Source organism: Narcine bancroftii, chromosome 5 (assembly GCF_036971445.1).
Source record: "Narcine bancroftii isolate sNarBan1 chromosome 5, sNarBan1.hap1, whole genome shotgun sequence".
In the NCBI taxonomy this organism is placed as follows: Eukaryota; Metazoa; Chordata; class Chondrichthyes; order Torpediniformes; family Narcinidae; genus Narcine; species Narcine bancroftii.
The window spans coordinates 256,111,476-256,124,744 of record NC_091473.1 but is presented as its reverse complement, the minus strand read 5'-3'; the positions used below and the strand labels follow the sequence as shown (position 1 = coordinate 256,124,744).

The 13,269-nt window shown below is 45.5% G+C and overlaps 1 protein-coding gene across 8 annotated transcripts in view; it reads left to right on the top strand.

Moving 5' to 3' along the window:
* plxna2 (plexin A2) overlaps positions 1-13,269 on the top strand; it is a 374,997-nt gene that overhangs the window by 289,719 nt on the left and 72,009 nt on the right. For all 8 annotated transcript variants that reach the window (XM_069942307.1, XM_069942304.1, XM_069942308.1 and 5 more), the window contains exon 18: positions 8,249-8,416. In XM_069942307.1, the coding sequence (XP_069798408.1) occupies positions 8,249-8,416 (168 nt within the window). The remainder of the gene's footprint in view (positions 1-8,248; positions 8,417-13,269) is intronic.

The following is a 13,269-nucleotide window of genomic DNA, read 5'->3' as shown; positions in this document are numbered from 1 at the left end:
GAAGTACGAGAGGAAATTAGCAAATAATATAATGGAGGATACAAAAGCTTTTTTAAATATGTGAAGAGGAAGAAATTGGTTCTGTCTACAATTGGTCCATTAAGAATGGAAAAGGGTGGAATTATTACCGGAAACAAGGAGTTGGCTGAGGAATTTAACAAATACTTTGCATCTGTCTTCACCAAGGAGGATATAGGTTATGGTCAGTTAGGGGGTAGTGGTCATGAGGTATCAAGAGACTTGGGGAACTTTCCTGGGGAAGTAGGGGATCTAATGGATATCCGGATCTAGAAGCAGGAGGTTGTGAGTAAATTGTTGGGACTGAGGGCTGATAAATCCCCAGGGCCTGATGGGCTGCATCCCAGGGTGCTTGAAGAAGTTGCTATGGAAATTGTGGAGGCACTGGTCGACATTTTCCAAAGTTCCATAGATTCGGGGGAGGTCCCTGAGGATTGGAGAGTGGCTGATGTGGTGCCGATTTTTAAGAAGGGAGGGAGGGAGAAAACGGGAAATTATAGACCGGTTAGCCTGACATCAGTGGTGGGGAAGATATTGGAATCTATCATAAAAGGAGTAATACCAGAACACTTAGTCAGTAATAATAGTATAAGGGCTAGTCAGCATGGATTCCTTAAGGGTAAGTCATGCTTGACTAACCTTCTGGAATTTTTCGAGGATGTGACAAAGAGGGTGGACTTGTGAGAGCCAGTGGATGTGGTGTATTTGGACTTCCAGAAGGCCTTTGATAAGGTACCGCACGGGAGACTAGTGGGCAAGATCAGGGAGCATGGTATTGGAGGTAGTGTGCTGACATGGATAGGAAATTGGTTAAGAAATAGGAAACAAAGGGTTGGAGTAAGCGGGTCTTTTTCAGGATGGCAGGATGTGACGAGTGGAGTGCCGCAGGGATCGGTATTGGGTCCTCAGTTGTTTGTAATTTATGTAAATGATTTGGATGAGGGGATTATTAATAACATGAGCAGATTTGCAGATGACACTAAACTGGGTGGCGGTGTGGGGTGTGAGGAGGATGTCAGGAAAATGCAGAGGGACTTGGACAGGTTGGGGGTGTGGGCTGTTGAATGGAAGATGACGTTCAATGTGAGCAAATGTGAGGTTATCCATTTTGGGGGCAATAATAGGAAAGCTGAGTATTATTTAAATGGAGACAAGCTAGGGAGTGGGGAGGAGCAAATGGATCTGGGTGTACTTGTTCACCGGTCACTGAAGGCTAACATGCAGGTTCAGAAAGCTGTGAAGAAGGCAAATGGCATGTTGGCTTTCATAAAGAGGGGATTGGAGTATAGGAACAGAGACGCCCTTCTGCAGTTGTACAGGGCCCTGGTGAGACCCCACCTGGAGTATTGCGTCCAGTTCTGGTCTCCAATTTTGAGGAAGGACATACTAGCTATAGAGGGTGTGCAGCGCAGATTTACAAGGTTAGTTCCAGGGATGGCGGGGTTGACATATGCTTAAAGGCTAGAAAAACTGGACTTGTATCTGATGGAGTTTAGAAGGATGAGGGGGGACATGATTGAGGTCTACAAAATCATCAGGGGGATAGACAGGGTGAAGTTGGATTACTTGTTCCCAATGATGGGGGAGATGAGGACTAGAGGGCATAGTTTAAGAATACAGGGTAGGCCCTTTAGGACGGAGATGAGAAAACATTTTTGTACCCAGAGAAGTGCGAATCTGTGGAATGATCTGCCACAGAGGGTGGTAGAGGCAGATTCGCTGATTATGTTCAAAAGAGAGTTAGATAAGACTCTAGTGGGCAAAGGAGTTAAGGGTTATGGGGATAAGGCTGGAAAGGGGTACTGATGGTAGTGATCAGCCATGCTCTGTAAAATGGCGGTGCTGGCTCGACGGGCTGAAGGGCCTACTCCAGCTCCTATTGTCTATTGAAACTGGGACTGACCATTCTGCCCATCAATGCTGCTGACCTTCAGAGTTCCCCAGAAGCACAATGTGTGCTCAGGGTTCAAGTCTGCAGGACCTGAATTCCCTTGCTTCTCTAACCTACACCAGGGTAAACACAGACTGACAATATTTACTTGGGACCTCACTCATCTCCTGTGGCTCCACATTGATTTTTAAGGGGACCTGCTCTCTCCCTGGTTAACATTTTGCTCTCATGTTCTTCAAGGATCTCTTGGGATTCTTGTTAACCACATCTACTAAAGCGATCTTGTGTCTGCTTTTTGTCTTGATTTCTCACTTGTGTACTCTATCTCTTGTACTCAAGGGATTTGATTAATCCGAGTTGTCTCTATCTAATAGGTCTCCTTTAACTGACCAAATCCTCACTATCTCTCATCATCTAGTGTTAAAGCGATGTTGCTTGATAAACAAATCCAGCTGCAATGGGTTTTTTTTTCAATTTCACTTTACAAAGCATGAAAACTCCATTATAGCAAGACCCACTGCCTCAAGCAGCTAGTCTCACCCCAAGCGGGTCGCCTCCTGGAGTAGAAGTTATATATTCATACAGACAAATTTAGTTTTCCAGAGTATTCTAAAAAAAATCTTTCACCATATAAGAAAGCGTTTCTTCAAATTGTCTTGAGATTAATTAACCAGGGCCATGCCCCTGACCCACTGGTTAATAGTCTCTTACTGTCTTTACCAAATAAGGAATTCATAATTCATAATCAGCCCTAGCCTGTTGAATTATAAACAAGATAATAGCATGTGGTTAGTCTGTCTGCCTGTCTGCCCCTCTCTCTCTCTCTCCCCCCCCCCCACCCCCCACTGCCGCAGCCAACATTTTAAAACTCACATTCTCACCAGGACTTTTTGTATTTTAGCATTTCACATTTCCACCCTGGGGAAGGATCTGATTTACCCTATCGATACCTCTCAAAATTTTGTAAACCTCTGTGGGCTCTCTCCGAGGCCTCCAGAGGAATTAACCCAACCTCTCCCCATCATTCATACCCATGAATCTAAGCAATGGAGACCTGCACCATTTCCAAAGCCTCCACATTCTTCCTGGAATGGGGCGACCAGAACTGCACACAATATTCCAAACGTGGCCCGAGCAATGTTACGTGGCTGTAGCATGACTTCCCGAATTTTATGCTCATTTATGAAAAATATGAAAATCGTTGTCACTGGAATGAACTCAATTTAACCCATTGAACAGGTCAAACAGCTCAGGGTACTGTGAAAGCAGCCTCTATCCTCAAAGACTCCCCATCAACCAGGCCAGGCCCTCTTCACTCTGCTACCATCAGGGAAAAGGTCCAGGAGCCTGGAGATGAGCACCCAGCACCACAAGGACAGCTTCTTCCCCTCCGCCCTCAGATTCCTGAATGATCCATGAACCCCAGACACGGCCTCACTTTTCATGAACTATTATATTTTATATATATTATTGTTGTAAGATGGTTCATAATATGACTGTTGGCAGCCTTAAAACACTGAATTTCAAGACTTGTTCATGTCAATAGATTCCGATTCCAATTGTACCCTCAAATGTACCCTCAGATGTACTCTCAGATGTACTGTCAGATGTACCCTCAAATGTACCCTCGGATGTACTCTCAGATGTACTCTCAGATGTACTCTCAGATGTACCCTCAGATGTACTCTCAGATGTACCCTCAGATGTACCCTCGGATGTACCCTCAAATGTACCCTCAGATGTACCCTCGGATGTACCCTCAAATGTACCCTCGGATGTTCTCTTGGATGTTCTCTCGGATGTTCTCCATTATGAATGCAAATATATTCATGCTGTTAGTTTCATTTTTAAACGATGGCTTGAGTTGTTGTTGTAAGGCTTTGAATAATTTGTGAAGTAAGTCCTGATTTGGGATGAAGGATTATCTTAGTCATTTCTAATCTTGTTACGGTAAAGAGCTTTTGGAAATGTAAGCTTATTACTACCATGAGAAACATAACAATTGTTGCTGTGACATTAACAATGGCCTGTGTTGTGGAACTAAAAGATGGAACAGAAAATGATTATTGACTTGGTAGAAGAGGAAATAATCTCCCAGGAACTGTCTTCAAGATAAAATGCCTCTGCCCCAATGGAATGAACTCCCACACATCCCTTTATAGCAAACATCATCCGATTTCAGCACATTTTTGACCATTAGTGTTCTAGTCCAAAAGTCTTTGAGTAATCCATATATAAGACATCCTTCTGTTAATTGGATCCATTGATTAGCTGTTCAGTGTGAGTTTTGCAATGAATCAAGTCTGGATAATTCTGCTGGAGACAAAGCCATGCTGTGGTGGTGATGAATTGGACAGTGGTGGCTGAATTTAACCCTCAGGTGCATTGAGATGAGATCTTCGTTCTGCTGCAATTCTCTGACCCTCTCATGTCCACTTACTACACGGGACAAGCTGTTTCACAGGCATAATGCTCCATCTGGCTGAGCTTCGTGTCGTGCCAGTATACGCTTGTCTAAAGTTCATCTCTCGCAAGAATCTACCTTTTAATTCTGTTAATGTGCTTATACAAAGCTTCGTCCACACATTCATCTAAAAACTCACTCCCAGTTCTGATCTGCGGAGGAATATTACACTGATGGTATCTGTTAGAGTCTCTAATTTAAGATGTGGGAGCTGACATAGTGCCGGAGGATTGGCACATTGCGCATGTGGTTCCGTTATTTAAAAAGGGTTCAAGGAGGAAGCCTGGCAACTATCGGCCTGTAAGTTTGACGTCTGTGGTAGGTAAATTAATGGAGAAAATTCTTAGAGATAGTACTTATAAACATCTGGATAGACAGGGTCTGATCAGGAGCACTCAACATGGATTTGTGGGAGGAAGGTCATGTTTGACCAATCTGATTGAATTTTTTGAAGAGGTGACTAGGAATGTGGATGAGGGTAGCGCAGTGGATGTTGTCTATATGGACTTCAGTAAGGCCTTCGATAAGGTACCACATGGAAGGTTAGTTAGGAAGGTGCAGTCTTTAGGTATAAATTTTGAGATAGTCAAATGGATTGAACATTGGCTGAAAGGGAGAGGCCAGAGAGTGGTAGTGGATAATTGTCTGTCAGGTTGGAGGCCGGTGACCAGTGGTGTGCCTCAAGGATCTGTATTGGGCCCATTGTTGTTCGTTATATACATTAATGATCTAGATGATGGGGTGGTGAATTGGATTAGTAAATATGCAGACGATACTAAGATAGGTGGAATAGTGGATAATGAAGAAGGTTTTCAAGGATTGCAGAGGCATTTGGGCTGCTTAGAAAAGTGGGCTGAAAAATGGCAGATGGAATTTAATGCTGATAAGTGTGAGGTGCTTCATTTTGGTAAGAAGAATCAGAATAGGACATACGTGGTAAATGGGAGAGCATTGATGAATACAGAAGAGCAGAAAGATTTAGGAGTAACGGTACATCGTTCCCTGAAGGTAGAAACTCACGTGAATAGGGTGGTGAAGAACGCTTTTAGTATGCTGGCCTTTATCAATCATTGCATGGAATATAGGAGTTGGGAAGTGATGTTGAGACTGTATAAGGCGTTGGTGCGGCCTAATTTGGAGTTCTGTGTGCAGTTCTGGTCGCCTAATTATAGGAAGGATATAAACAGAGTGGAGAGAGTGCAGAGAAGGTTTACCAGAATGTTGCCTGGGTTTAAGCATCTGGAGTATGGGGAGAGATTGGACAGATTGGGTCTTTATTCTTTGGTGCGTAGAAGGTTGAGAGGGGATTTGATAGAAGTATTTAAGATTATGAAAGGGATAGACAGAATGGATGTGGATAGACTATTTCCGTTAAGAGGAGGAAAGTTTAAAACAAGAGGACATGAGTTAAGAATTAAGGGGCAGAGGTTTAGAGGTAACATGAGGGGGAACTTCTTGACTCAGAGAGTGGTAGCCGTGTAGAATGATCTTCCGGGAGAAATAGTGGCGGCGGAGTCAATTGTATTATTTAAGAAAAGGTTGGACAGGTATATGGATGAGAAGAAGATGGAGGGTTATGGGCATTGTGCAGGGAGGTGGGATTAGAAAGGGGTGTTTGGTTCGGTGCGGACTAGAAGGGCCTAATGGCCTGTTTCCGTGCTGTAATTGTTATGTTATGTTATATGTTATAGGCCATTCAACCCATCAAGTCTATCCTGCTTTAATCATGAGCTGATCCATTTCTCCACTCAGTCCCACTGCCCGGCCTTCTCCCCATAAACTTTGATGCCCTGGCTAATCAAGAACCTGCCAATCTCTGCCTGAAATACACCCAATGACCCAGCCTTCACAACCGCCTGTGGCAACAAATTCCACAGATTCACCACCCTCTGGCTGAAGAAATTCCTCCACATCTCTGTTAAGTGACACCCTTCAATCCTGAAGTTGTGCCCTCTTGTCCTAGACTCTCCCACTATGGGAAACAACCTTTCTATGTGTATTCTATCTACACCTTTCACCATACAAAATGTTTCAATGAGGTCCCCCTCATTTTCCTAAATTCCAGGCCAAGAGCTGTCAAACACTCCTCATTCCCTGAATCATCCCTCTGAACCCTCTCCAACATTAGCCCATCCTTCCTTAAATGAAGAGCCCAAAACTGCTATAATCCTCCACATGAGGTCCCACTCGGGCCTTATAAACCCTCAACATCACATCCCTGCTCTTAGATTCTATTCCTCTTGAAATGACCACCAGCACCACAGCATGGCTTTGAACGATTCACCACCGACTCAACCTGCACGTTTACCTTCAGGCTCCTGCACGTGGTCTCCCAGGTCCCTCTGCATCTGGGGATTTAAAAAGGTCTGCCCATTTATTTTTTCTAACAAGTTGCACGACTGTCTACTTTCCGAGATTATATTTAATTTGCCATTTCTCTGATTGTTCTCCCAATCCGTCCACATCCTTCTGCAACCTCTATGGTTCCTCTACACTACCTGCTCCTCCACCTACCTTCGTATCATCTGCAAACTTGGCCAAGAAGCCACTCAATCCATGATCCAAATCATTAATATACAACAGCTCCAAGACTGACCCCTGTAGAACACCACTAACTGGCAGCTGACCAGGACATGATCCCTGATTTCTGACTGTTTCCTGCCAACGCTCTACCCACGCTAGGATGTTTCCTGCTGTACCATTAGCAGTGATCCATGTGGCACCTGGCGTATTTGGAAGGTTGATGCTTTATCTTACCGTTTGAAAAGGAAGTGTGAGCTGCTGCATTTTGAATGGGTTCCTGGCAAGGCTGAATGAAGAAGGCAGCCAACAAAATAATAAGGGAAACAAAAAAGTCTGCAGACACTGTGATTGTAGTAAAAACACAGGATTGCTGGAGGACCTCGGCCATCTCACAGCATCCACAGGAGGTAAAGATAGATTGCCAATGTTTCGGGCATGAGCCCTTCTTCAAGGAATAGGCAGCATGAGCTAGAACAGGAAATCTCAGACAGTCACAGAATTCAGACAGTGCCAGCTGGGGGAGGAATCCAGACCAACAAAAGGTGTTAACTGGGTATTATAAGGGACGAGGTAAGAATTTATCATGTCTGAAAAGAGACGGAATGGAGAGTCAGAGCTGGGGGAAGGCAACGGGGGAAAAAATGGACGGGGTGGCGGGTTTAAACGAAACCCAGAGAAGTCGATGTTAATGCCATCCAGTTGGAGGGGGCCCAGTCAGAAGGTGAAGTGTTGTTCCTCCAATTTCCGAGTGGTCTCAGTCTGGCAGGGCTTGAGTCCACGGAGTGACATTTCAGCAAGGGAAATGGGATGGGGAATTGAAATGGGTGGTCACTGGGAGATCCACACTATTGTATTCGGTGCCACATCAGTGGCCACCCTTTTCAATTGCCCATTGTTTTTTATGGAAACTGTAAAGACCGACTGAGTTTCTCCAACATTTCAATGTAGCCAACGCAATAAATGATCCCCATCACCTTGCTCACAACCTCTTCTCACTGCTTTCTGAAGTCCAGCACCAGCACCTTGAGGTTCAAGAATAATTTCTTTCCAACAGCTATCAGGATCTTGAAGTTCCCCCATACTCCCCTAACTGAAAACTACTCTGATTCCACAAAAAGGTCTGTGTGCACGATTTTGAAATGCCACTTCTTGTAGGCACTGTGACTGGGAATTTATTTATCCATCCTTATACATAAATGGGTTAATTTAATGTATTCTATTGAAGATTTTTTTTTACAGACCCAGTCAGGTTGCAGCAAGGAGGAATTCTGAGTGTAAGTTCATTGTACTTATGAATCTGACAATAACTCAATGACTTTGTTTGCACTGAACATTTCCTCTTTGTTCCACAGGCGTTCTGCATCTGAGATTGTCTGTGTTTCTGCTCCGTCCCTGCATGGCCCTGGCTTTGACCGTGTTTCTGTAAGGGTTGATCGAGCACAGTTGGAGGATAGCCTGCAATTTGAATTCATTGATGATCCCACTGTCCTGAGGATTGATCCAGAGTGGAGCATTGCCAGGTACCCAATCTTATGTCACCTTACATGCAGGCTCACAATCCCTTGTGTTGGACATCTGACCTGGGATAGACACTGGACAGGTGGACCTGTCACATGATAGACACTGAGTAAACAGGTGGACGTCGGTCCCAGGTCAGGCACTGAGCAGGCAGGTGGACACCTGTCCCAGGACACACATTGGGCAGGATGACATCTGTCCCAGGACAGACACATGGACATCTGTCCCAGGATGCACATTGGGCAGGTGGACCTGTCCCAGGACACACATCGGGCAGGTGGACATTTATCCCAGGACACACATTGGGTAAATGGACATCTGTCCCAGGACAGACACTGGGCAGACAGGTGAACATCTGTCCCAGGACAGACACTGAACAGGCAAGTGAACATCTGTCCCAGGACAGACACTGGACAGGCAGGTGAACATCTGTCCCAGGACAGACACTGGGCAGGCAGGTGGCCATCTGTTCCAGGACATATATTGGGCAGGTGGCTATCTGTCCCAGGACAGACATTGGGCAGGCAGGTGAACATCTGTCCCAGGACAGACACTGGACAGGCAAGTGGCCATCTGTCCCAGGACATATATTGGCCAGGTGGCCATCTGTCCCAGGACACACATTAGGCAGGTGGCCATCTGTCCCAGGACAGACACTGGGCAGACATTGGGGTTCAGCTGTTGGACCACCCTCTACTGTTCTGGATAAGAGACCCAGGGATGTTCTATCCCACCTCCCCAACACAGCTGTAAGTCCAATCTCCATCACTAACGTAGCTCCAAACAAAGACCTAAGAAAGGGTATTAGTTCAGATGGTTCAATGGCGTGTGGCACAGGATGTGTTGACAGGCCTATTTTTGTACTCACTGACTCCAGTTCTATGACCAATGGTCAGTGTGAGTTGTGGTGACCATGAAACTACTGGCAAATCTTGTGGAAAACTATTGAGGCACCTCCTGCCCCCAAAGAGCAGGACTGATAAATCTAGCGAAGCACCATCCAATCCGCAGAGATAGAGGTGCCTGTGCCTGTGCTGGCAAATATTCAGCAGTAACTACTCAATATCTTGTCTGGGTTCATCAGGACCTCTCATCTTCAGATCCCATCATGCCCTGGTGTAAATATTGACACCAGGTGAGGTGAGTTTAGGGTGAAACCTTTGGCTTTGAGGGGAGCAGTTATCTGAGTGTGGTGTGTTCGCATTACAGGAAGGAAGTGGAGGCTTTAGATAGAGTGTGGAGGAGGCTCCCTGGGATGTTCCCTAATCATCATCTGTCACCCTTCCAGCCTCTGCTGCCTGCACATCACCCTTTCTACCAACTCCCATGGGATCCCACCACTATCCACATCTCTCCACCCATCCTTTTCCACTTTCTTCAGGGATCATTCGCTTTGTGACTCCCTTGTCTGCTCATCCTCCCTAATCCCTGGTAATCTTCACTGCAATTGCAGGAGGTGCAACATGTGTCACCACACCACCCCCCTCGCCCACACCAGGAACCTCAACAGCTCTTCTACGTGAGTCAAGGATTCACCTCATCGCCTGCACTCGGTTTTGCTGGTGGGTCTCCTCTATATTGGTGGCCAAATACAGACTTGGGGAACATTCCACAGAACAACTGCATTCTGTCTGCAATGACCATCCTGACCTCCTGGTTGCTGCCATTTCAACTCCCTTTCCCATTCCCAAACCAACCTGTCAATCATGGGCTTCTCCACTGCCCAACAACACCTCATGTTTCTCCTGGACAGTCTAAGTCCAATGGTATGAATGATGAATTTTCCAGTTTCAGAATTCCGTGCTCTTCTCAGTCATTATGATACAGCACTGAGGAGCCGAACCCATCTAAGCTTACCTTGTTATCTGCTTGGGTTAGTCAATTGCCTATGTTTGGCCCAGATCCTCAAACTGTTATCTGACCTGCTGAGTCCCTCCAGAAATTCTTGGTTTGCAATTCCACTCCATCAGCCTTTGGATCTGACACATTATCCTCCAACATTTCCCCCAACTTTCCCCCACCAGCCATATCCTTCCCTATTCAATCCTATCCATTTTCACAGTGATGTCTTTCCAAGATTCCCCAGTTGGCTTTCACCACCCATCCCATCCCCCACTTATCCCCATCACCAATTTTCATCCCCCGGCACTCCCATCCACTGTTTCCTCCACCGTATTCCCCCCTCCCATCTAGTTCCATCGGCACTCACCCCTTCCTCCAGGGTCCCCATCATCACCTTCCTTCCTTGATCAGATTGCAGCACCTTGTACATCACCCTCAGCCGCAGTCTCCCTTCCCTCTCTCACCTGCTTCCACATCCACCCTTCCCTCATCCCTGCCTGCCTCCATCATCATCCTTCACCCCTCCTCAGTCCACCCTTTCTGCTCTTCTCTCTCCTTCACTCCTCCTCAGTCTAGCCCTCCTGCTCTTCTCTCTCCAGCTCCTGACCCTTCCCACTCCGTCCCGATGTAGGGTCTTGACCTGAATTGTTGGCGTTCCCACAGACGTGGCTCAGCCCACTCCAGCAGTTGTGATTTGGTCTCCGGGTGTGGTGATTTCTGAATAATTAATCCAGGCTTCTCAATCCCAAGTAAAATAAACCATTCTGCCATTGAACTTGAAACCTGTTACTTTGGGTTTGTAATTAAACCATCATACCTCGACAATGTCTAAATTAAAACCTTTATTTGTTTCTGCTGTTAATTTCAGTGTCCCTCCCAGTGGTGTTCATGATACATAAAGAGAAAGTTTTACACATCTGGAAGTATGCGTGGTGACCCCACTACATGTTGTAATTACTCAGTGCTCCAAATATACCAGAAGAAATCATTGCTCCATGCACCATATCAAGCAGAGAAAACATTGCCAACAGCCAGATGTTGGAGAGCATTCCATGACTGGGTAACATTCCACTTCCTCGAGGCATAAATCACAAACACCTCTCTCACACAACAGGCACTTTTTCATCAACTGCATAAAGAAGCCTGGTTAATTTTTTAACCAAAAATTGACTTTATTTGCAATAAATAATTTACAAAAGGAGATCCATCCAGAGTCTGTTCCCACCCTTAGTTTCAGATCCATACATAGCCTTGTTACATACACTCAATTCCATAAACACCATTACCACTGTTGTGGCACCTTCTCGCTTCTCCGCCCTCTGATGGTTGAAGGGCTTCCTTCACAGACTCTAGACTGTGGGTCCTTCCCGACAGTGACCTCATGTTGCCTGTACCAAGCTTCAGTGCGTCCCTCAGCACGGACTCCTGCTGAAAGACCAGAGCCAGTTTAATAAGGCAACAGCTCTGATTACGACTTTCAAGGTATCCAGATCACTGCAGGAAGATAGGCACTACACAGACATTCCTCTCCGCACCTGATTTGCAGAAAGGTTTGCTAGAAGCCTGCAGAAATCTCGGGCGTGCATTTTTGGAAGAACAGGCTTGTTTAATCTGCAGCTGTGCCTTCATATCACCCTGACCTCTCCTCTCGCACAATGCATGAAATTCAATTCTTTGCATCGAATTAACTTCCCGACAGAACAGGTGATTCCTGATAAATAATGAACAACTTGCCAAGAGACGTTTTTGCTGCGATCAGCATAAAAATTTTGGAAGAAAAGATTTGTGTTTTGCAATATTTGTACCAAAACTATTTAATAATTCATCATGTAATCATTTGCAGGCAGGAAACATTGAAAACCAATGACACATGCAATTGCCAGAAAGACTTTATTAAGAAGGGAGCGGTGAGCTCCCCATAGCATCCCTGATCATGTCAATGAGGCACATCACATGTAGTCACTGATGTATCATGGGATCGTTGCACAAGAAGATCCCACAAGCAGCAGTGATCAAAAGATAGATATTAGACAATGAACCCAGGAGAATTCTCCATTTGTTTCTGAAAACACATTGCGATCATTTCTGTCAACCTGAGAACAGATGGGGTTCGTTTTACCATCTCATTCAAAATGTGGCACCTCTCACAGTTCTGCATTGCACAAGGTTTTATGACTCTGTCTCCGTAGAGGGGCTAAAGCCTTTAACCTCCTGACGCAGAAATCACTGCGGCACTGAAAGTACAGACACTTAATGCAGGAAATTACCCACCTCAATCTCACTGGCATTAATTACCCACTCGTTCCATCCACTGCCACAGATCGAGAGCAAGTCCTGATCCCATTAGACTATAAGATATAGGAGCAGAAGTAGGCCATTCGGTCCATCAAGTCCGCCCCACCATACTTCATGAGCTGATCCATTCTCCCACTCTCCTACCTTCCTACCTTCCCTCCACAACCCTTTATACCCTGACTATAAAGATACCTATCAACCTCTGCCTTAAATGCACCCAAGGACTGCTGCCCATGGCAACAAATTCCAGAGGTTCACCACTCTCTGGCTCAAGAAATTCCTCCAAATCTTTTTTTTTAATGGGTGTCCTTCAATCCTGAAGCTGTCTGTGCCCATTTGTCCAAGACTCTCCAACATGGGAAACAAGTTTGCCTCCTCTACTCTGTTCAGGCCTTTCAACATTCAAAATGCTTCTGTGAGGTCCATCTTATTCTTCTGAACTCCAAGGTGTCCACTCCAAGAGCCATCAAACATTCGTCATGTGCTAATCCCTTCATTCCATTGAATCTTCTCTGAACTCTCTCCAATGCCAGCACATCCTTTCTTCAATAAGGGGCCAAAAACTGTCCACGAACTCCATGTGAGGTCTTACCAGGACCTTATAAAGCCTCAACATCATATCCCTGCTCTTATATCCTATCCCTCTAGACATGAACGCCAACACTGCATTAATTCACCTTCTTCACCACCGACTCAACCTGGAGGTTAACCTATAGGG